The 26,009-nt window shown below is 41.1% G+C and overlaps 1 protein-coding gene across 2 annotated transcripts in view; it reads right to left on the bottom strand.

Annotated features, from left to right (window-relative positions):
* Window positions 1-26,009, bottom strand: part of SATB2 (SATB homeobox 2) — a 443,446-nt gene that overhangs the window by 137,018 nt on the left and 280,419 nt on the right. For both annotated transcript variants that reach the window (XM_053698738.1, XM_053698737.1), the window contains exon 8: window positions 2,178-2,399. In XM_053698738.1, coding sequence (XP_053554713.1) covers window positions 2,178-2,399 — 222 coding nt within the window. The remainder of the gene's footprint in view (window positions 1-2,177; window positions 2,400-26,009) is intronic.

The following is a 26,009-nucleotide window of genomic DNA, read 5'->3' as shown; positions in this document are numbered from 1 at the left end:
CACCTTGAAATCCAAGCCTAAAACAAGAGACCTCTAGCAGGGTCTCTCGGACCTCCCTGAATCATAATAAACAGCTGGATTCCTTAACAAGATTATCACATAAAAAAACGTTACTGTCTCTTTAAATTTTAAAAGAGACTTTATTTTTTCCTGTTGTGCGGAGGTAAGCTAAAATTAGCATGCAAACATTGTAGAGTTTATCAGAAACTTTACTTCTTTGTCCACAGCTATCACCATGACATTAAAGAAGTAATGTCTCGTGCAGCAATTCCAGAAGGAAATTGCGAGGAACCGCAGGGCACTGCATGTGTGTTAGAAAATTTAATATATACTTCTTAATCAATCTGCCTCACATATGGCAGAATAATTAAATATAAAAGTAATATTTTGCGCAGCAAGTCCAGATGGAATGTGTGAGGAACCGCAGGGCACTGCATGTGAGTTAGAAAATGTAATGTACACTCACTCAATCAATCTGACTCACATCTGTACATCTGGCAGAATAATTGAATAAAGACTTAACCTGTTGCCAATAAAAAGTAACATATAGGAAACGTTACGGTCTCTTTAAATTTTAAAGATTAACTTCTTTATTTTGCTGAGGACAGAAATTATTGTTTAAATAAGAGAGACATTTTGGAACTGCTAAACACTTTTTACACCTCAGGTTAACCCAGCTGAGGCATCAGGCAGCCTCTCAACATAAACCCTGCCCTTGCAATAGCACTGATCTGAGACACACATTTCTCTGATTCTTCCGATAACCAGAAGTTCTAGGAAGGAAGTGCCCCTGCAATGCGCACATTCTCAACTTAATTCCTCCACTCCTTGCGATCGTCAGGCGTGTAAGAGGAAGGAAAGTAAAAACGTTGGCGCAATTTACAAGCTCCGCCCCTCTTGGGCTTCACACAAGCCATCTCCCTGTCACCATTGATTAAGTAAAGGCACCGGGAGCAAAAGGATAAGTTTTTCAAACTGCAAATAAAAACTGCTTAGTCTGTTATTACAGAAAAACTCACACTGTGACCAACAGTTTACCACATAAACATACGATCTCCCGGTCGCCAGTGCAATAATTCTGTCTTTAAGCCAAATAAACAGCTGGATGTCTAATTGTAGTTACCGGGAGCCAGAGAACTGACTGAACAGCTTCAGTTTAAACCGCTGCTCAGTCCAATAGCACTACCTGACAGAGAAACCCCTTAGAGCACACACTCTGTAAAAAACTCAATATAATCTTACAGTCGGCTCTATATTAAATGAGACCACAGGAGTTGAAACACATGCCACCCAGTGCCTGAGTTCTAGCTGCCATAACGTCTCCTGATAGACTAGGAGAGTCTGAGTCCAAGATCAATGAGGTCTAAATCAATAAAGTGCCCCAAACTTTTTCTGAGTTCCTCTATCCCCAGAAATAAAGTAGCACTTACCTCATCTTCTGCCTGGCAGCAAGGCAGTTCCCAGGTTTAGAGGTCCTCTCTCTCCCATGGCCCTGTAAATAAGCGAAATCCTGATCAAATCCCTCAGGGTTTTCTTGGTAAGGGCAGCATCAGAATATAGGAGGGTAGCAGTGAGAATTATGTCCCACCAGTTCCCATTGCTCTAAAGCCCCAAAGCTCTACTGAAGAGACTGACATGGACTACGGCTACACCTAGAACAAAGCAGCACAATCTTCTACTACTTTAAAAATAATAAACTCTTGATTGAAGAATCTAATCTAACACCTCACTTTGCCACTTCCTATCACTAACGTTAGGCAAAGAGAATGACTGAGTGGGAGGGAAGGGAGGAGATATTTAACAGCTCTGCTGTGGTTGCTCTTTGCCTCAACCTGCTGACCAGGAGGTGAATATCCCATTAGTAATTATGATGATCCGGTGGACTCATTGTGTCTTACAAAAGAAATAGTGACATAATATTAATTATTTGGAAAATTATTGTAATTTTATCCATGGTTATTAAATGAAACATAGCATCAAATAAAACAAGAGAGATGATAGATAGGAAAGGCACTTAGATTGTTCACACTTCAGAGAAATACACATGTATATTGATGGAGGCACTGTAGATCCGGGAAACATGTCAGATAAGTTGTATTTTTTAGAATGTGAAGGCCAATGGATTTTGTTTGGAAAAATCACCTTCCTTACAGGTAATTTGCATAGTCTGGACATACCTGTGGAACCCTAGAGGAGCTAGGGCTGCTTGATGATGATGATGACGACGACAGCAGGCTTACATTAGGGTTCATGCTTCGTTCTCTCTCATCCTGATAGATCCTGTCTCTCTCCACCTCTGGCAGGTTGAGGAAGTTCTGCATGGCTCTTAGGTTGACCAGTAGAGACTGGGAAGCTGTCCTTGGGTCCTCTTCTTTACGAAGGATTTCTGATAGCAAACCCTAATCCAAAAATATAAATATTTAGGAGAAATATATAAAAGCAAAAAAAAATCACATACATATCTGAAATATAAGACTGTTGTCATATCCATTCTATATTTGTTACATAGGCTCTTAATTTAAAAATAAAATTAGTGATTTCTTTCGGGAAATGAAAACCAACTCTAAATGTTGCCATTAGAAGAAGCACATCACATTTTTTAAGGAAGCAAAACACTTGCATACAGGTGGGTTGAATTGCATGCATCTCATACCATTTTCTCCCTAAGAGAAGGGAGAGAAAAGAAGAGGAGGGGAATAAAGGGAGGGAAAGGAAAGCAGGAAGAGAGAGAGAGAAAAGTGGTGAGGGAAAGAAAAGAGTGAAAGAAGGGAGCAAGGGAGGGAGTTTAGAGAAAGAAGGGAGGAAGGGAAAGAAGGGAGTGAGTAGAGGAAGGGAGTGAGTTGAGGGAGGAAGGGAGGGAGGGAAAAAAGCGAAAGAAGGGAAAGAGGGAGGGAAAGAAGAATACACTTTGAAACAATCACTGCCCTTTACATGCAACAACATACATTAAATACCATTATTCAAGTAATGAAACTTTTTAAGTGTCCGTTTCTTATTTACTCCATGGGTTCATGAATGCAGAGAAAGCTAGCTATTAGTACCTAACATACATTAGCACTGAGAGTTTATAATTATACATTACAAGCCGATCTAAGCAGTGCACAGATGCATCCAGTCTGTTAGTTGCTAAGACCTGCAATAAGCACTGCGCTCGCAGACCGACCACAAATGATAAGGGAAGGCAGCATATCGGCACAAGGTCTTCTCCTCCAGCCTCACCTTGGAAGCATTTTCCCGGTCAAGTTTCTCACTAAGAATGCTTCCACTGCAAAAATGCCGGCGGCTCTAAATAAAGCAACGGTTTAAAGAAGAACTGCCTGTAAAGAGTAACCTTAATCAGCGCATGTGCCTAGTCTTCTCTGTAAAAGCCTGCACTTTATCGCTCACTGTACTGTATGCTGGCTTTTAGAGAGAGGATAGGAGAGATGTGCTGCCCATCCCAAATCTGCTGCCCTAGGCACCGGTCTTGTTGGCCTAGGCCATAATACGCCCCTGTGTTACGGGGAACAAATGAATAACATAAATTATGCTTACCTGATAATTTCATTTCCATCGAGGGGAGGAGAGTCCACGGCTTCATTCATTACTGTTGGGAATTAAGAACCTGGCCACCAGGAGGAGGCAAAGACACCCCAGCCAAAGGCTTAAATACCTCCCCCACTTCTCTCATCCCCCAGTCAATTTGCAGAGGGAACAAGGAACAGTAGGAGAGACATCAGGGTATAAATGGTGCCAGAAGATGAATTAAATTTAGGTCCGCCCATCGGAGATACGGGTGGGAGCCGTGGACTCTCCTCCCCTCGATGGAAATGAAATTATCAGGTAAGCATAATTTATGTTTTCCAGCTAAATGGGAGGAGAGTCCACGGATTCATTCATTACAGAATTCTAGAGGAAACTGAATGAAACCGGGAGGGTAAAAGGCGGACCCTAATCTGAGGGCACCACAGCCTGCAAAACCTTTCCCCCCAAAACGTCAAATTTGTAAAACTTTGAAAAAGTGTGTAAGGAAGACCAGGTAGCTGCCTTACAAATTTGCTCCATAGAGGCCTCATTCTTGAAGGCCCAAGACGAAGCCACAGCTCTAGTTGAATGAGCCGTGATCCTCTGAGGAGGCTTATGTCATGCTGTCTCATAAGCCAAGCGAATCAAGCTCCTCAACCAAAAGGACAAAGAAGTAGAAGAGGCTTTTTGCCCCTTGAGCTTCCCTGAATACACCACAAAAAGAGATGTAGACTGTCTGAAATCCTTTGTAGCCTGAAGATAAAACTTTAAGGCACTAACCACATCCAGGTTATGAAGTAACCTCTCCTTAAAAGAAGAAGGGTTAGGACATAAAGAAGGAATAACTATTTCCAAAACCCCAAACCAGTGCGAAGCACAGCCTTATCTGCATGAAAAACCAGATAAGGATGCTCACATTGCAAGGCAGCCAATTCAGATACTCTTTGTGCCGATGCAATGGCCAACAGGAAAAGAACCTTCCAGGACATAATCTTAATGTCAATGGAGTGCATAGGCTCAAACTGAACCTTCTGCAATACCTTAAGGACCAAGTTTAAACTCCATGGAGGAGCAGACTGTCTAAAGACAGGCCTGATTCTAGACAGAGCCTGAACAAAAGATTGTATGTCAGGAAGCTCAGCGAGTCTCCTATGCAACAAGACTGAAAATGCTGAAATCTGTCCCTTTAATGAACTTGCCTGAATTAGCGTATCAATCACACTTTCAGAAAAGCCTCTCCTGGCCAACACTAGGCGTTCAATATCCACAAAGTCAGCCTCAGAGAATCGAAATTTTGATGTTAAAAAGGACCCTGTTCCAGCAGATCCCTGCGACAGGGTAACCTCCACGGTGGAGAGGATGACATCCCCACCAGATCCGCAAACCACGTTTTCCGCGACCATGATGGAGCAATCTGAATGGCCGAAGCTCGCTCCTGTTTGATCCGTGCCACTACACAAGGTAGAATTGGTAACGGAGGAAAAATGTAAGCTAGGCTGAACCCCCAAGGAACCGCCAAGGCATCTATCAGCTCTGCCTGGGGATTCCTGGACCTCAACCCATATCGGGGTAGCTTGCAATTTAGTCTGGATGCCATGAGATCTATCTCCGGCGATCCCCACCTGAGACAAATCTCCGCAAATACTTTGGGGTGGAGAGACCATTCCCCCGGATGGAAGGATTGCCTGCTAGGATAATCTGCTTCCCAGTTGTCCACACCTGGAATGTGAATCGCTGAGAGCGAGCAGCTGTGGGACTCCAAGACACCTCCCTCATAGCTAGGGAGCTCCTCGTACCCCCCAGATGGTTGATGTAAGCCACCAAGGTAATGTTGTCAGTCTGGAATCTGATGAAGCTGAACGACCCCAGAGGAGGCCATGCCTTCAGAGCATTGTAGATTGCTCAGAGTTCCAGAATATTTATTGGAAGGAGACTCCTCCCGGGTCCATTTTTCTTTGAGCCATCCTGGCACCCCAAACAGCTCCCCATCCTGCCAGACTCGCGTCCGTGGTCACAATCTCCCAGGACGGTCTGAAGAAAGATGTCCCCATGGACAGTTGCTCCGGACGGATCCACCAAGAGAGGGAGATCCGAGTCCGAGCATCCATGGATATCTGCTGTGATAGATCTGAATGATCACCGTTCCACTATCTCAACATGCACAATTGAAGAGGTCTAAGATGGAACCTGGCGAATGGAATGACGTCTATGGTGGAACCATGAGTCCGATCACCTGCATACACTGAGCCACCAACAGGCTTGAGGAGGACTGAAGGGCAAGACAAGAGGACGCAATCTTCCTGCGTCGATTGCATCCTCTTCATATTTTCATGGACGCAGAGTCTATTATCGTGCCCAAGAACTCCACCCTGTTGCTGGGAACCAGGGAACCTTTTCCTGAGTTGATCTTCCAACCGTGAGAATGGAGCAAAAGAAGAAGAGCCTTTGAACGATCCTCTGCGAGACTGAGCGACGGCGCCTGGACTAGGATGTCGTCAAGATAGGGTGCCACAGCAATGTTTCTGGCTCTGGCCACTGAAAGTAGCGCCCCCAGAACCTTCATGAAGACGGTCGGGCCGTCGCCAGACCAAAGGGGAGGGCCACAAACTGGAAGTGTTGGTCCAGAAACGCAAATCTTAGGAACTTGAAGTGGTCCCTGTAAATTGGCACATGAAGGTAAGCGTCCTTCAAGTCTATAGTTGTCATGAACTGTCCCTCTTGAACTAGGGGCAGAATAGTTCTGATCGTTTCCATTTTGAACGATGGAACACTCAGAAACTTTGTTAAACACTTTAGGTCCAGAATCGGGTGGAACGTCATGCCCTCCTTCTTTGTAACCACAGAAAGATTTGAATAGTGCCCTAGACCCCCTTCTGCTTGGGGTACTGGTACGATAACGCCAAGAAAGGAGAGATCCCTCACACACTCTAGAAAGGCCTCTCTCTTTTCTTTTCTTGTCTTGAAGACAGGTTTGACAGGAGGAATCTGCCCCTGGGTGGATGGGATCTGAACCCTATCCTGTAATCCTGGGCGACAACCTCCAGAACCCAAGGGTCCTGAACGTCCTGTAACCAGGCTTCTGAGAAGAGAGATAATCTGCCCCCTACTTGGTCCAGAGACCGGTCAGAGGCCGCCCCTCATGCCGACTCTGTCTCAGCGGGCTTCTTGCTCTGCTTAGACTTGTTCCAAGAATGAGCCGGCTTCCAAGTTCCCTTGGACTGGTCCACTTTCGCGGAGGGCTCTAGGCACTGGGCCTTTAGGCTTAGCTTTCTTATCCTGCAGTAGGAAAGCTCCCTTGCCTCCCGTGGATATGATCGAATCCAATCATGGACCGAACAGAATCTTTCCTTGAAAAGGCAGGGACAACAGCCTCGATTTAGAGGTCATGTCCGCTGACCAAGACTTTAGCCACAGAGCCCTGCCATCTTAGCGTTCAGGCGAATAATTTGCATATTGGCATTGCAGATGAAAGAATTGGCGATCTTCAGCGCCTTAATCTTATCCTGTATCTAATCGACGGAAGTCTCCCCCTCGACCATTTCACACAGGGATTCACACCAATATGTTGCAGCTACGGAAACCGTGGCTACGGCCGCTGCCAGCTGAAAAACAAACCCTGTGTGTTGAAAGATCTTCCTTAACATGTTTTCCAACTTTTTATCCATGGGCTCTTTAAACGACGAACTATCCTTGAGGGGAATAGTTGTCCGCTTCGCCAACGTGGAGATAGCACCATCCACCTTAGGGACAGGAAGAACCTAATCGCTCCAATTCATTCTTAATAAATATTAGCCATCTTAACAGGAACCGGGAAGGCCTGAGGCACCACCCTGTCCTCATATACTTTATCAAGCTTAGGAATTGCAAATTCTCTATGCTAAACCTAAAGTCAGGCTCCTCCTCCACCAGAGGTTTAGATGACACGGACTCCGACCAGAAGGGGCCTCCTCCGAAGTCGGAGTGGGCCTCGTCATTGTATAACGCCTCTGATATTTCCATAGGCGTAGACAACCCCTGGGTCGGGCCGCCATGATACACCCTATGCTTGCGCTTAGCAGAATGTGGTATGGCATGGATAGCTTTCGATACCGCCGTTTGCAGTTTATCCGCAAAATCTGATGGCCAACGAATCTCTCCCGCAGGAGTAATGGTTGGACCCTGGGGTAATGCATGTGCAATTGGAGATGAATGCAGGGAACGCACCTCACGGGACGGTGAACCCTCAGAGATGGACGGCTCAGTAGTACTAGACATCCGTTTACTTTTAGATGTCATAACTTTATTAAGGCATGTGGAACATAGTTGAGCAGGCTGTTCTACCAGAACCTCCTCACAATAAACACAGGAATGAGACCTTGTTAAAGAGGGAGAACCTTCTAACGCGTCAGAGTCCTCCATAGCTTGCACAGTTATTATGGACTAGATTAACTTAATAAATAGGCACCTTTATAACCTCCAATGGCCGGGGGATTCACCACCTCCTATGACCTGGACTACAGAAACAGTTTTGTCTCCTGCGCCGCTGATCAACAGAGGAAGAGAGATAGCCACACCCGGTCACATGGAATGCCTGGCAGGACCGCCCCTGCCTAAGGAGAAAACGCGACAAAAAAAGGCAGCGCAATACTCCGTAAGTCACCTGAAAGTTCCACACATTGCCAGAGCCTCATCTCCCACATAACGCAGCAATGACACAATAAACAATATCATGTATAAACCCCCCTGTTCAATAATCCCCTTTCCAGGAATATTAACCCTTGATTCTTTAAAGATAAGAGGCATCACACTGTGACCCTGTCTTCCGTGTTATGTAATAAAAAATTAAACAATCTTACCAGAACCTACGCTGTGGAACAGGAACACGGCCCTTCAAGTGTGACAGGTTAGTAGCCTTGCTCCTGCCATGGACTTGAGTGTAAAAAGCAGGCAGCGAAACTCATCAACGCTGATTGCTTCTGGAGCTGTTAATATGAGTCGGGATGGTTTCGCAGAAAGACTCTCCCTGCATCTCCGGACTCTAATTTTCGCCCAGGCTCTCACTGAGAGGCTGACAGGACTACTTACAACTCCAGTCCCATCTCTGATCTTTGGCACTTCTCTGTCGTCCTCCTGTGACGAAAGGCAAAGAATGACTGGGGGATGAGGGAAGTGGGGAAGGTATTTAAGCCTTTGGCTGGGGTGTCTTTGCCTCCTCCTGGTGGCCAGGTTCTTAATTCCCAACAGTAATGAATGAAGCTGTGTACTCTCCTCCCCTTTAGATGGAAATGTAACGTAATGACAGATAATTAAGCAATCAGTTTAAAACTAAGTTAACAGCAAAGAGAGTTAATTAATGCACTCTTTAACATAGATAAGAAAATATTATCCTTGTATTATAGGCTACAGATTATTTGTTATGCATAATATGTTAAAACATTTGATATTGAAAATAACATCAAAACCAAAATACAATGTTGTTATATATTAAGTATTGGTTAGATTTATACATATACAGTAGGCATTCCTAGTGCTTTTCACTTATATTATATACAAAAATTATTCAACTTGCCATTCTTGTCACCTGCAACTAATTAGTCACTCAATATGCAAAGCAACCACCTTGTAGAAAAACAAATGGTCATAATTCTGCTTAATTGTAACTAAATGGAGCATAATTTATTTTTTAAAGTGATAGAGACCAGGTGTGAGCTGACCAAATGCTATTTTCTTTTTTCTAGGAAGGCTTCATATGGGTCAGTCACGTAATGTTCAAGGCATGGCAAGCATCCAAGAAACCCTCAGCTACATTATTCTATAGTTGATATAAGAATTCATTTTAACATATTACAGCATTTAGAGGGACAAACAATCCCTAAGTTTATGTCACCCACAGCTCCACCACCTATCCATAGTCTGACAAACCACTGTTTGCACCTGTACCCAATCACAACCTTTACAGAAGCATTAAGTGCATTGATGATACTGTTGTCGGGAAGACAATTATCCTTCTAAAACTGAAAGATGAAGGGATGAGCAAATCTGCACCAGAATTGAAAACAAAGTTGGTATATATCAGATGGCTTTTCTTATTTCTTCATGGAGTGTTAAAAATAGAGAGTTCTCAGATATCTGACATCATTATTTTCATGAATTAAGAACCGCAACTTCTGCATTTTTTTATTTATGCTCAAGACAGTTTCCTCTTTAAATCTGTGTCTGCGCACTGTCTCTGCAAAGCTCCTATGTATTGCTATCTTCAAAAGCTAAATGAAATGAGCATAAGCTGTTAACATTAACTGTGAACACCTATTAATTACCTCCAGTGAAATAAAGCATCTTTTATGCTGATCTCTCATTTGATTATTGGCATTGTCAATTTTTAAAAGTAATTTGTTAACTCTAATATATGCACAAATGTCATTTTTGCGTATTGTAAAAGTATCAATGTGGCTACCCTTTATTTCCTTCCTTCTAGTATTAGATATAGCAGATGGAAATTCATGACAGGGAAGAATTAACTTTGCTTTTTTCACGATGAGTAATCTGACCATAAATCATATCTGTCAGGATTGAAGACTTAACATACTCCACAAAAGGCTAATTTTCTTTCCAGAGATTGTCCTAAACTCCCGCGATAATGATAACCAAACACAGAACCCACAACGATGACCAGTAATTATGACAAGGGTAGCTATAAACAAAGCATTGTCCCGGATAAGACTTCTTAGTAATGTTTAGTTCAATTAGCGGAGGCTTGACAGTGAACACTAATTATGACGTATGGGCTATGTGCACCATGAAATACTGTCTTATATTCACAGGAACATGGTGTAAAGGGCTTCTTACATTGCATGGGACCATAATAAAACATATAGATGCCATTTTTTTATAGAGAGCGTTTTCTTGGGTGGAAAAAAATAATTATATAAGAAAGTAATATTTTAGTATTTTAATAGTTAGTCAAAGTAAGAAAGAATCAGGGTGGAGTATGCTTCATAGACGTTTTATTATACCAATACTTAATTGTATAGAAACCAAATTTAACCTTTTAAAAGCCTAAATGACTTTGGTATTTTTCCACCTCTGACAGGTCTTCATACTTTATATAAATTTAACTCTACATATTTTGCCAAAAAATAATATAACATTAATAATATTTAATCATACAGTAGAAATATATCATTTTTTAGCAGGATTGATATACTATATTTTGAAAGTGCCTTATAGTTTGCTACTAAGTATATTAAAATTAGAAGTTGAGATTGTTTGTTTCTTCTTATCCTTGAAAAAACAATAAATATCTGGGACTATCAAATCTTTGTGCTATGTCAAATAGCCGTTTTTGATGAATGGTATATCCATTTATATTTATTAGTTTATTTCTACAGTTATATTAATTCGGAGTGTAAATACTAATAAAGAACTACTTTGAGTGTTTAAACCAAACTGCACATCATTTACACTTTTTTTTTTTTTTTGTAAGAACCAACCCATTGGAATTCAGACTATTTGCATGCTGACTAATAGCGCCAAGAATAAATAGGAAGGATGACACAAGTGTCCTTCTCAAGAGAACATACAGATTGCTGGCCGCTTCTTCCGTCTGGGCAACCACGACCATTCCATTCATTGGGTTCAAGTTCCTGGGAATTGGCCTCATCAGTGGGTGCTGAATCCATCCTCCCTGGACTAAGGCCTGAACATTTTTAATAGATTTGGCTACTGTGTAAAAATCACTGGCAAAAAAGCTCTAGTGTTTGAAGGACAAGCAGAAAATGTGGACTCCTGTGGGGGCTTTGTGATGTGCTTAACCAGCCATGAGTCAAAACAGATTCTAAATGATGAATTAGATGTAAGGAACATTCATGATAATTATTTAGGGAAATAATCTGTTCAAATCATCAAAATGTTTGGAAAAGCTGCCTTAAGATAAGCAATACGCACATACATTTATTTATTTATATAGATATTTACACAAATGTTTGGTAGTTAAAATGGCTTTGTCAGATGCCTGTCTTTTATGTGCAGTAGCATTAGTCCCATTCACCAAATAATAAAATTATGTTTCCTTATTACATTGATAAAATCATGACTAGCAAGACATCTGATATAATTTGGATACATGTACAGACCAAACAAAATACATTCTGCAAACTCCACTAGATTACATAACATGTTAACAAAATGTCTTTCACAGTCACTATAAGAAGTGAACAATTGAATAAATATCTAACAATACATATAAGTATAGACATATTCTTATAAGTCCTGTACGTTCTGATAATTATTTACCTCTGGCCTTATGACTACCCATCTCACATTCACAGGACTATTCATGTTCTTGCTTAAAGTGACATTAATAAACACCTACTGATTTTTTTTTTTTTGTAAAAATTGTGCTTTGTTCCACACTACCTAGAGAGTCCAAAAAGTGAAACCTGTAACATAGGTTTTCAAAGTGCAGAGTCATTAATTATGTGTCGAGTGAGTTTCTCATGGCATTATGTACCTGTCTCCACACTATGCATTGAACAGTTCAGAGGTTAGCAACCTTATGTAAAATGTCAGAGCAAAAAAAAAAAATGAGTATCCAAACACACACCTTATTTTCCAGAGAAGGCTAACCGTACTGTATGTATGTATGTATGTATATATATATATATATATATATATATCTCCAAAAAATGGAGGGCACTCACAGGATTTAAAGTGACCAAAATAATCAATATTTATTTTCCATGTCAAAGAATCATTGTGATGTCAACGTTTCGACCCACATTTGGGCCTTCATCAGGACAATAATAATCGCTATACAGCGTGCGCCAATCGCACAAATGCTTCCAATAGAGCTCAAGACTTCTTTCTTCTTCGTTCTTGACTTCTATTGGGAGCATTCGTGCGATTGGCACACACTGTATAGCGATTATTCATTGTCCTGATGAAGGCCCAAAATGTGTCGAAAACGTTGGACATCACAATGATTCTTTGACATGGAAAATAAATATTGATTATTTTGGTCTACTTTAAATCCTGTGAGTGCCCTCCATTTTTGGATATACTTACTTTTTGAGGATAGCACCCAGGGCATTAACACATTGCTGCGGATGGAGTGCTAGGCTACCGGCTACATATTTTTCTTATATATATATATATAGTAATATATATATATTATATATATATATATTATATATATATTTAAATATATATATATATAAAATAAGGGCCCAAAAATTAAAAATCCCAAGCTAGTAGCCAGGCTAAATGTTCCACTCGCCACTTCTGATCCCACCCATCAACTGCCCTCACCATACTAACTACCCACCCACTCAATACCCACTTTCTCACCCCCTCTTTGCATATTTTAGCAAATTGTGAAACACCTCATTGTGCAGTAATTTTTAAATTTCATTTATTTTAAACAACAAATTAAGTCCTTTAAATACAATTATTAACAAATATTTACATTTGCTAGTCATTTGGTACAGTGTATATAGAGTAATTTATCTCCCTCTCTATCAAAATTAAATTTCTACTTGCTACTTGCACAGGGCAAGTGGGTGAGTGGAAATGCTGAGCCTTGTATATATATATATATATATATATATATATATTTATATATTATATATATATATTATAATATAATATATATATATATGTGTCTATGTATTAAATAACGAGAGTATTGCAGTATGCAGTAATACCTTTTTATTGGAATAACATTATATAGTAAAATACAAGCTTTCAAGACTTTTCTCCCTTCTTCCGGTCTAAAGCAATACTGATCACTATGACAGAATTGTTCATTGATGTCTTCGAAAACGAAGGGGGGCATCTATGTTTACATAACATATTCAAATATAAAATGCACAGGGACTCAGTGATATCAACATGTACATATGAGTACAGGCCAATAAAAGATTAAGGGGGCTTACTATATAAAATGTTCATTGTGTGACTGAAAGCTGGAATCTGCATTCAGTCCTGTGTTTATTGTGTTGAAATTTGTCGCCATTTTCGTTTCAAATGTTTTCCATTCTGGGTGCTTTTAAAGTTCCCCTTTCAGTATTTTAATAGTGAGGTTTCCAATGGAGTGACCAGTCTGTGTGAAATGGTGTCTAAATGGGGTGCAGTATTTGTTTTTATTTTATGATTTTTTTTTTAAGTCCTTGAAGATTAATCCTAAGGTGCAGTTTTTTGTCCAGTTTACCCTATGTAGTTTCCCAAATCACATGCTGTGCACTGTATCATATACATTTGCAGACATACATGAGTTCTGAATGTCAGGAAGCTTAGCAAATTTCTTGTGATATAATAAGAAGAAATCTTCTTTTAAAGTCCTAGAAGATAAATCCTTCTCTAAGCCCTCTTGTAAGAATTGAAGAACTCTAAAAATTCTAAAAGAATTCCAACTGAAACATTGATTTTCACCCACAGGAAGGAAAACCATTCTTGAAACAGGTAGGAATTAAGGTTACAACTACAGCAAAAAAAAATTGATATAAAATTAGGCGTTCAATCTACAAGCCTTCAAGTTGAGAAAGAGAGAGATCTTGTTGATAGAAAGGACCTTGAGACCAAAAGGTTATGGCGAAATGATCAAGGGGCATATTTATCAAGCTCCGTATGGAGCTTGATGCCCCGTATTTCCAGCGAGCCTTCAGGCTTGCCGGAAACAGAAGTTATGAAGCAGCGGTCTAAAGACTGCTGCTCCAATAACCTGTCGTCTGCTCTGAGGGCACGGATCCAGCAAAAATATTATCTTATAAATAAAGATTATCAGAGAATAGAAACACAGCGATTCAGATCAAAGATGGTCACCAAGAGGGGACTTATACCTCAGAAAAAACAGACAGAAAGGGCAGTTGCCTGCCAAATTACACTATCTGCTCCGCTGCAATACATATGTATAAATGGAGCGCTACTCAATAGCACAGGGCCAGAAGCGCGCAAAGAGCAGGGGAAGCGCTCTCAAAAGTAATGAAATATCTATTTAAAAAAAATTGAGAGCTAAGCACAAAATAGAAAAATAACTATAATGCTTTGAAGAAAAAAAAACCTAAAATTATGTACCTGATTATTTCAATTCCTTCTTGACAATGAGAGTCACAAAAACATTAATTATTTCCCTGTGTGAATACTAGGCCATCAGGAGGAGGCAAAGACAACCAAATAAAGGCTATAATACCCCTCCCACTTCCCTACCCTCCAGTAGTTCAGCCCCAAGAATAAGGAAGTGAAGAGAGTGATACAAGGGGTACAGAGGTGCAAACGATTGCCACCACTACATATAATGCAACTAGGGCAGGGTCGTGGACTCTCCATGCCAAGAAGGAAATTAAATTATCAGGTAAGCATAATTTTAGTTTTCCTTCAATTGGCAGTGAGAGTCCAAAACAACATGCATTACCTGTGGGAAACCAATACCCAAGCTGTGGCGTTCACGAATATTCGTAAGGGAAAAATAAGGGAGACAGTCCTAAGAACCAGGCACTACTCTTGTAGAACCTTTCTCCCAAATATGCTTCTGTGGAAGCAAAAACATAAAACTTATAGAATCTCGTGAAAGTATGTAAAGAAGACCAAGCCTTCAAAATTTGCTCAACTGACGCCTCATTCTTGACAGCCCAAGTAGTAGATGCTGCACGAGTAGAATGGCTTTTGATTATCGAAGGAGTTCTGAACACAGCCTTATCCTGATGAATCACCAGATACAGAGGATCAAACATCAAAGCTGAAAGCTCTGAAACTCAGGCAGAGGAACAGACAATAAAATAACACCTTGATATCAACAGAATGCAGAGGCTTGAATGGAGCTCTCTGAAGAAACTTAAGAACTAAATTTAAACTCCATGGGGGAGCAACAGGTTTGAAAACAAGTCTAATGTGGGCCAAAGCCTGAACGAACTCTTGAACATCTGGCAAACTAGCCAACCTTCTTGTTGAAACAAAACCGAAAGGGCAGATATCTTACCCTTGAGAGAACTGGCCGACAGGCCTTTCTCCAGACCATCCTGGAGAAAATGAAGGATACGAGGAGTCTTCACTCTCCACCAAGAAAAACCTCACTGGTCACACCAGTGAATATAAGTTCTCCAGAAACTTAGAAGTTGATGCATTTGGTGATCAGCTTGCAAGCGTGAATAAGAGTATCTATCACATTCTCAGAGAAGCCTCAAGGAACAAGAATCAACCGTTCAATCTCCTGGCAATCAGCCTCAGAGTATCTAGATTTTGGTAAAGGAACGGTCCTTGATGTCAACAGATCCTGATGAAGAGGTAACCACCAAGGAGGAGCAGATGATATAATCTCACAAGATCTGCATATCTGGTCCTGAGTGGCTCACACGTGCGCTATCAGAATAAGTTGGAATTTCTGTCCTGTTTAATTCGGGAAACCACCCGGGGCAGAACATCGGAGGAAACATAATAAATCAGATTGAAGTTCCACGGAAACCGCTAGAGCATCCACCAGCTCCGCTGAGGATCCCCTGGACCTGGATCTGTACTTTGGGAGCTTGGTATTAAAGTGGGAAAGCCCATCAGATTCTATGTCTGCAACACCCCATTTGTGGGAAATCTCCAAAATATACTTGATTCAGAAACTACTCCCCTGAGTGGAGAGTCTGCCTGCCTCAGGAAATACGCTTCCCAATTCTCCACACCTGGATTATGGATAGCTGAGACCTGACATTGATGTCTCTTGCCCACTGCAGGATTTGGGACACCTCTGGCATCACCATGATGGTTGATATAGGCCACCGTGTGATATTGTCAGACTGAAATCAGATATACCTGGAAGAAATCAATATATGCTATACTAGAAGCTCGTTGTATATTGTGCTCAACTCAATGCGCATACTGACCAGAGTCTATGATCGTTCCCAGAAAGTTTACTCTGGTAGCCGGGACGAGAGAGATCTTTTCCAGGTTGACATTCCCATCCATGCGCCTGAAGACACAAGAGTAACCTTGCGTGTGATCCTGAGCCACTGGAAAAGATGGAGCTGGACTAGAATGACGTCAGGTACGGAGCCAATGCAATCCCCCCTGCAGATGATCCGCAGACAGTAGAGCTCCCCAGCACCTTGGTGAACACTCAAGGCCTTACAAATCTGATCCATAGAGGCCTAATTTTTGAAGGCCCAAGAGGAAACCACTGCTCTAGTAGAATGATTGTAATCCTCAGAGGAGAACTTGTTTCGTAGAACAGTCTTATCAGCATGGAAAGCCAGATAAGGAGGGACGCATTGAAAGGCAGCAATCACAGATACTCTGCGTGCAGAAGCAATTAGCCAGTAGAAAGGAACCTTCCAAGACAACAATTGATTGTCTACTTCATGCATAGGCTCTAATGGAGCCCGTTTGCAAAACTTTAAGAACAAGATTTAAACTCCAAGGAGGAGCAATAGATCTAAACACAGGTCTGATCCTAGCAGAGTCTTAACAAATGACTGCACATCTGTAAGCTCAGCGAACCTCTTGTGAGTAACACAGACAGGGCCAAATTCTGTCCCATTAGGGGACTTGCAGAAAAGCCCTTCCCCAGTACATCCTGGAGAACAAAATAAGTAGGTCCTCCACACCTTATGATAGATGCAACGAACAACCAGCCTTACAAGCTTAAATGAGAGTAAAAATAACTCTCTCAGAAAACCCTCTCTTGGCTAGGACTAAGCGTTTAATCTTCAGCCTCAGAGAATCTAGACATTGATGAACAAAGAGACCTTGGTCAGCAGATCCCTGCAACAAGGTAACTTCCACGGAGGAGATGAGAACATCCCCACTAGATTCGAGAACCATATACTTTGCGGCCAAGATGGAGCAATTAGTATCACTGACGCCTGCTCTTGCTGGATTCGACCCCACTACACGAGAAGTAGTAGTGGTAAACGGCCGGAAAAGATAAATTAGATTGAACTTTCAAGGCACCGCTAATACATCAGTTATCCTCCGCCTGAGGAGCCTGTACCTCAAATCATACCTGGGTAGCTTGGTATTGTGACGTCATAAGATCTTCCTTTTGCAAATCTCCGCAAACACTTTGGGATGGAGAGACCATTCCCCTGGATGAAAGGATTGTCTGCTGAGGAAATCGGCTTCCCTAGTTGTCCACACCCGGAATGTGGATAGCTGACAGCGAACAGATGTGGGTCTCCGCCCACTCCAGAATCAGAGATACTTCCCTCATAGCTAGGGAGCTTCTCGTTCCCCCCTGATGGTTGATGTAAGCCCCAAGGTTATATTGTCTGATTGGAATCTGATAAAACTGGGACAAACTCAGCAGAGGCCAAAGCCTTCAGAGCATAGCATATTACCCGAAGTTCCAAAATGAGATCGGGAGAGAGCTTTCCTCCTGAATCCATAGGCCCTGTGCCTTCCTGGCACCCCAAACAGCTCCCCAACCTGACAGACTCGCAACCGTAGTCACAATCACCCAGATTGGTCTTAAGACGGACGTCCCTCGGGACAAGAGATCCGGACAAAACCACCAAGAGCGATTCTCTCGATCAGTTGTCCTGAGAAATCTGTTGAGACAGATCCGAATGATCACCGTTCCACTGCTTCAGCATGCGCAGTTTGCAACAGTCTGAGGTGAAACCTGGCAAAGGGAATGATGTCCATGCTGGACACCATGAGACCAATCACCTCCATACACCGAGCCACAGATGGCCTTAAGGATCTGGAGGGCAAGACATTTTGAAGCTAGCATAGCAACGTCTTTGGTCTGTTAGAAATATTCTCATGTCTATGGAGTCTATTATAGTACCTGGGAATTCTACCCTGGTACTTGATATAAGAGAACTCTCTCTAGATATATCTTCCATCCATGGAATTGAAGAAGACAGAGGAGAGATTCTGAACAGTCCACTCTTCGAAAAATTTCTTGGAGCCGTAGCTACACCCAACGAAAGTACAATAAACTGGAAGTGCTGGTCCAGGAATACAAACCTTAGGAAACTGGAAGTGGTCCTAGAGGATTGGTACGTAAAGGGAGCATCCCTCAGATCTATCGTTGGCCATGAACTGCCCTTCTCAAACAAGGGGGAAAAAGGGAACCTTATTGTCTCCATCTTGAACGAGGGAATATATAAAAACTTGTTTAAGCACTTTAGATCCAGAATCGGACGGAAATTTCCCTCCTTCTTTGGGGACCACAAAAAGGTTTGAATAGTATCCCAAAACTCTTTCTGCGATAGGCACTGGGACAATAACTCCTAAGAGGACATATCCTGTATGCCCCCCCAGTAAGGCTTCCCACTTTACTGGTCAGGAAGACAGGTTTGAGAGGAGGAATCTTCCCCTGGGTGGCTGAGACTTTAAACCTATCTTGTAACCCTGAGCTATAACCTCTAGGACGACTGAAAAGAGTGACAGTTTGCCCCCAACACGATCCAAAAGAGGACCGGGGACAGCCCATTCATGCAGACTTAGACTTGCTCTGCTTGGATTTATTCCAGGACTGAGCCGGCTTCCAAGAGCTCTTGGTCTGCTTTGGCTTAGCAAAGGACTGCTGACAATGGGCTTTATCAGAACAAAAAGAACGAAAATTGTCCCTTAGACTATTTCTTATTGTCTTACTGTAAGAGGGCACCCTTGCCCCCTGTGACCGTGGAGATAATTGAGTCCAGGCCTGGACCAAACAAAATCTTTCCCTTAAAGGGGAGGGATGGGGCATTCCCCACCTCCTATGACCCAGACAGTACAGAGATTTATGACTCCTCTCTGATGGACACCCGGTCAGGAAAGAGGAAATGAAAACTGCACAATGCAGGACCGTCTCTGCTATGAGAAAAAAGCGTGCCAAACTTGTAAGCTGCACAGCTCTCAAAGTGAAAGTCAAACCTGTATATTCCATAACAGCCTATGAGTCCATAACATCTCACACATAAAAGCAGCATAAAATCAAATAAACATATACGATTATTCCCCACTGTTCAATAGTCCCCTTCAGGAGATATTAACCCTTGATTCTATACAGATAAAAGGAGTCGCACTGTGACCCTGTCTTCTTGCTTTATTATACATGTATAAAAAATTAAATGATCTTATCAGAATCTATGCCGTGGAACAGTAACATGGTCCTTCAAGTTTGACAGATAGTAGCGTTGCTTCTGATATGGACTTGAGTGAAGAAAGCAGGCAGCAAAACTCGTCAACGCTGATTCCTTATGGAGCTGTTAATATGAGTCAGGGTGGTTTCGCAGAAAGACTCTCCCTGCATCTCCAGACTCTAACTTTCATCCATGCTCTCACTGAGAGGCTGACAGGACTACTTAACACTCCAGTCCCATCTCGAAAAGTGCTACCCTCCATAAGAGACTACTCCGAAATCTTCTGACACTTCTCTGCCAACCTCCTGTGACGAAAGGCAAAGAATGATTGGGGTTATGAGGAAGTGGGGAAGGTATTTAAGACTTTGGCTGGGGTGTCTTTGCCTCCTCCTGGTGGCCAGGTTCAGTATTTCCCAAAAGTAAGGAATGCAGCTGTGAACTCTTCCCGTATTAAGTAGGAAACACTATCCCGAATAATTCTTAGGCTTAGATTTCTTACCCCATGGTAGAAAAGCTCCATTGCCATCTGTAACCGTAGCAATAATAGAGTCAAGACCAAAGAGAGACTTGCCCTTAAAGGACAAGGATAAAAGCTGAGACTTAATGAATTTGTCCGCAGATCACAACATGAGACACAGAGCCCTCCTGCCCATAACTGCAAAACTTGCGTTCTTAGCATTGATGCAAATAATCTGGAGAATGCCATAACTGACAAAGGCATTTGCCAGTTTCAGAGATTGAATATGATCCTGAATCTCCTCTTGGTGGCCAGGAATAGTATTCCCACATGTAATGAATGTTGTCGTGGACTTTCACTACCAATTAAAGGAAAATATTGCACACTAAGAGGATTAATTATAGCTCAGTCAAAGTCTCATATCAACAACTAGACTGTTCAAGTAATAAAGCCTAGTGTGTAAAGTGGCAAGTCTGCAAATTACCCAGTATAACAATGTCACCTGGCTATGTTGTCCCCATGAATAGTGTACCTGCTAATAGCCTGCGGGCTATGTGAGTTCATGAATTTGTTTTCCTCTGTGAAAAGCACAATTGGGTTAAAAGTCTACTTCCAGGTAATAACTGGGCCACAGAACAAGCCACTGAGCTGTTGTTCATATCTGGCAGACTGCTTCTCTTTCTGTTTGCATTTGTATTATGACCCTGGGAAAAATCTCCCTTGTTCAGGGGAGAATTGCCTGGTATTTCAAAGCTGGACTGACCTTGTTAGGCAGGATCAGGCTGATATACTTCAGAAAAGTTTTCCTCTGTGAAAAGCACAAATAGGCTAAAATAAGCTACTTCCAGATGGTAACCATAGTACAAGCCACTGAGCCATTGTTCGTTCCTGGCATAAAGCGTCTCTTTCTGTTTGTATTCATGAATTTGTTCACTTACCTTTAGATTCACCCACTCTACTGTGCTTACCAGCATGGACGTAATTTAAATCAAATCAATTTAAATAATGAGTTAAATCACAATTTAAATTATTAGTCATTAAGAATAAATTTAAATCATGTTTTTAACAAAGTTTTCATTTTTAGAATAATAACTTTTCAGATTATTTTCCAGCTATACTAGAAAAAGACTTATTTATTTATATAGCATTAGAAACACATACGGCTAGATAACGAGTTTTTGTCGGTAAGGCTCTGCGGTGCTAACGCTCCTTTATTTCTTACCGCTCCCTTAAGCCAACGCTGGTATTACGAGTTTTCTGCAAGCCGGGGTTAGCCTCAGAAAAGTGAGCGTTGAGCAAAATTTAGCTCCACATCTCACCTCAATACCAGCGCTGCTTACGGTAGCGGTAAAGCTGCCAAAACGTGCCCGTGCACGATTTCCCCATAGGAAACAATGGGGCTGAGCTGGCTGAAAAAAAACTCACTTGCAAAAAAGCAGCGTTCAGCTCCTAACGCAGCCCCATTATTTCCTATGGGAAAGAAAATTTACGTCTGCACCTAACACCCTAACATGAACCTCGAGCCTAAACACCCCTAACCTTACACTTATTAACCCCTAATCTGCCGCCCCCGCTATCGCTGACACCTACCTTAAAATTATTAACCCCTAATCTGCCACTACGGACACCGCCGCCACCTACATTATACTTATGAACCCCTAATCTGCTGCCTCCAACATCGCCGACACCTACATTAGATTTATTAACCCCTAATCTGCCTCCCCAACGTTGCCGCAACTATATTAAATTTATTAACCCCTAATCTTCCAACCCCAACGTCGCCGCTACTATGATAAATTTATTAACCCCTAAACCTAAGTCTAACCCTAAGTCTAACCCCCCCTAACTTAAATATAATTTAAATAAATAAAAATAAATTTAACACAATAAAATAAATTAATCCTATTTAAAACTAAATACTTACCGATAAAATAAACCCTAAGCTAGCTACAATATAACTAATAGTTACATTGTAGCTAGCTTAGGGTTTATATTTATTTTACAGGCAACTTTGTATTTATTTTAACTAGGTAGAATACTTATTAAATAGTTATTAACTATTTAATAACTACCTAGCTAAAATAAGTACAACATTACCTGTAAAATAAACCCTAACCTAACTTACAATTACACCTAACACTACACTATCATTAAACTAATTACCTAAACTACCTAAAATTAATTATAATTAAATTAACTAAATTACGGAAAAAACCCCACTAAATTACAGAAAATAAAAAAAGAATTACAAGAATTTTAAACTAATTACACCTAATCTAATCCCCCTAATAAAATAAAAAAGCTGCCCAAAATAATAAAATTCCCTACCCTATACTAAATTACAAATAGCCCTTAAAAGGGCCTTTTGCGGGGCATTGCCCCAAAGTAATCAGCTCTTTCACCCGTAAAAAAAAATACAATACAAACCCCTCAACATTAAAACCCACCACCCACACACCCAACCCTACTCTAAAACCCACCCAATCCCCCTTAAAAAAACCTAACACTAACCCCCTTGAAGATCACCCTACCTTGAGCCGTCTTCACCCAGCCGGGCACAAGTGGACCTCCAGAGGGGCAGAAGTCTTCATCCGATCTGGGCAGAAGAGGACATCCAGACCGGCAGAACTCTTCATCCAGGCAACATCTTCTATCTTCTTCCAACCGGAGCGGAGGGGGTCCATCTTGAAGATATCCGACGCGGAGCATCCTCTTCCTTCTTGATCCGACGACTGAATGAAGGTTCCTTTAAGTGACGTCATCCAAGATGGTGTCCCTTCAATTCCGATTGGCTGATAGAATCCTATCAGCCAATCGGAATTAAGGTAGGAAAAATCCTATTGGCTGATGCAATCAGCCAATAGGATTGACCTTGCATTCTATTGGCTGATTGGAACAGCCAATAGAATGCGAGCTCAATCCTATTAGCTGATTGGATCAGCCAATAGGATTGAAGTTCAATCCTATTGGCTGATTGCATCAACCAATAGGATTTTTCCTACCTTAATTCCAATTGGCTGATAGAATTCTATCAGCCAATCGGAATTGAAGGGATGCCATCTTGGATGACGTCACTTAAAGGACCCGTCATTGTTGAAGAAGACTCCGGATGAAGAGGATGCTCCGCGTCAGATGTCTTGAAGATGGACCAGCTCCGCGCCGGATGGATGAAGATAGAAGATGCCGCCTGGATGAAGACTTCTGCCCATCTGGAGGACCTCTTCAGCCCGGCTTGGATGAAGACTTCTCCCTGTCTGGAGGATCACTTCGGCCTGGTTGGGTGAAGACTTCTCAAGGTAGGGTGATCTTCAAGGGGTTAGTGTTAGGTTTTTTTAAGGGGGTATTGGGTGGGTTTTAGAGTAGGGTTGGTTGTGTGGGTGGTGGGTTTAATGTTGGGGGGGGTTAGAACTTTTTTTTACAGGTAAAAGAGCTGATTACTTTGGGGCAATGCCCCTCAAAAGGCCCTTTTAAGGGTTATTTGTAATTTAGTGTAGGGTAGGGCTTTTGGGGGGGCTTTTTTATTTTGTTAGGGGGATTAGATTAGGTGTAATTAGTTTAAAAATCTTGTAATTATTTTATTATTTTCTGTAATTTAGTGTTTGTTTGTTTTTGTACTTTCGATCATTTTATTTAATTTTATTTAATTGTAGTTAATTTAGGGAATTAATTTAATTATAGTGTAGTGTTAGGTGTAATTGTAACTTTATTTTAACTTTATTTAATTTAATTATATTGTAGTGTAACTTAGGTTAGGTTTTATTTTACAGGTAAATTTGTCTTTATTTTAGCTAGGAAGTTATTAAATAGTTAATAACTATTTAATAACTATTGTACCTAGTTCAAATAAATACAAAGTTGCCTGTAAAATAAAAATAAAGCCTAAGATAGCTACAATGTAACTATTAGTTATATTGTAGCTAGCTTAGGGTTTATTTTACAGGTAAGTTTTTAGTTTTAAATAGGAATAATTTATTTAATGCTAGGAATATTTATTTAGATCTATTTAAATTATATTTAAGTTAGGGGGTGTTAGGGTTAGACTTAGGTTTAGAGGTTAATAAATATAGTGGCGGCGGTGTGGGGGGGGCAGATTAGGGGTTAATAAATTTAATATAGTGGCGGCGGTGTAGGGGGGGCAGATTACGGGTTAATAAGTATAATGTAGTTGGTGGTAGGCTCCGGGACTGGCGGTTTAGGGGTTAAACAATTTATTTAGTTGCAGTGGGCTCCGGGAGCGGCGGTTTAGGGGTTAAACAATTTATTTAGTTGCGGTGGGCTCCGGGAGCGGCGGTTTAGGGGTTAAACAATTTATTTAGTTGCGGTGGGCTCGGGGAGCGGCGGTTTAGGGGGTAAACAGTATAGTATAGTGTTGGTGTTTAGTAACAGAGTACCAAGAAAGCTGTAAAAAAGCCGAAGAGCAGGGAGATCGATGACAGTTAGTAAACAGTCCGCTGCTCATCGCCCCATACTTGGTGTGCGGCTTTTTGACAGCTTTTTTGATCATTTTGGAGAACGTATTCAGGTCCGCAGCAGCGATGTTAGGCGATCTTAGGTGAGCGTATTGGTGCCATCGAATGCAGGTAAATTGACAGCTTGATAAATAGATGTCTATGTGTTTCAGGGGCTTTATATCTCTGCTTTATCATACAAGTTCTCAGTTCAGCATTTGGCTCTAAAAGAAAATCCATAAGAATACTGGGAAATAAAGAAGGAATGTAAGCAATTAAGTAAACAGGGTACAGGTCCATAAATAAGTATATTTTATATATATGTGTTTAACATCTGAGGTACATGGCAGCACAAGAACACGATTTATTACTTGAGAAGCATATGATAAACATATAATACTGAGAGTAAAGTTCATCCTGACTTTGAGTTCCTTCACTCCATTGAACATATCTGCAGAGATGGAAGTGCCCAGGGGAAATCTCATTTTAGACGACGGGGGCTTTTTAGCATCTTCTAATGTAGGTCATTGGACGTGAAATGAAATTTGAGAATTATAAGGTGTTTTAATCAAGCTTTTGGTGCATATTTCATGAAGTTAAGCCTTCCTGTAGATTAATGCACTTAGCAGTGCACTTCCAGCTTACACGCATTAATTATATTGGCCTCTATAGCTTAATTTTTGATGACTTTCTAGCTTTCCAGAAATTATGTTATCCTAAATTCTAATGTAAGCAATTTTAATAGTAGCTTTTCAAAGTAACATTTCATGTAGTTTGTTTACTATGCAAATCAATCCTTAATCATGTGTTTAACTGCAGATATCATGTTTTGCTGATATTTTTTCAGTCCAAAATCTGAGCAAGAGTTGTAGCCTTTGCAGAGGTGATATTAATCCTAATAAGGTTCCTCTAAACCCTATATTCTCATGCATGATTTTCTCAAAAAAAATACATTTACTGAATTTAGTCACAGAATATACCTTTGTTCCCCTATGCTCACCTTTTCTTGTTTAATTCACACTCTCCCCTTCCCTACAGTAGATTTGAACACCTTTACTATAAGTCCTGAGTCCAGATAAGTGTACATTATAGTGCATTTGAGGATTTAGAGGCCATATATGTGGCCCTATGTATGAAATTTGATGCAAATCTCTGAACTAGAGCAATGATGAAAATTACATTTTATTTTTTTAAAAATGCAAAAAATAACACTAAAATTCTATGAATAAGTTATTTCCTTCCACAGCTTGAATGTAATGGTACGCAGGATAAGCTCTGTGTCACACATGATGTTCACAGAACACCTGAATAAAACAGAGAGGGGTCAGCAAGATGCAAATGATGAGGCTCAGTAGGGCCCTTGCTGTTCACTTGAATGCAACACAGGGGGCCAGACTTGTATATCCTACAAGAGAATAAATCCAGTAAAACATGGAATGAGAGAAGGCAGGGAGAGTAGTCTCCTGTTCAATAGTGTCTTTGAAGTTTCTACCTTTCTCGTAGTGATGGCTTTGTAATAATGCAATCATAATGAATTATGTCTTGTTTCCTGTGATATTGTGATGAACA

This window comes from Bombina bombina, chromosome 1 (genome assembly GCF_027579735.1).
Source record: "Bombina bombina isolate aBomBom1 chromosome 1, aBomBom1.pri, whole genome shotgun sequence".
NCBI lineage: Eukaryota > Metazoa > Chordata > Amphibia > Anura > Bombinatoridae > Bombina > Bombina bombina.
The sequence above is the reverse complement of the archived record's forward strand: the minus strand, read 5'-3'. Positions and strand labels throughout refer to the sequence as shown.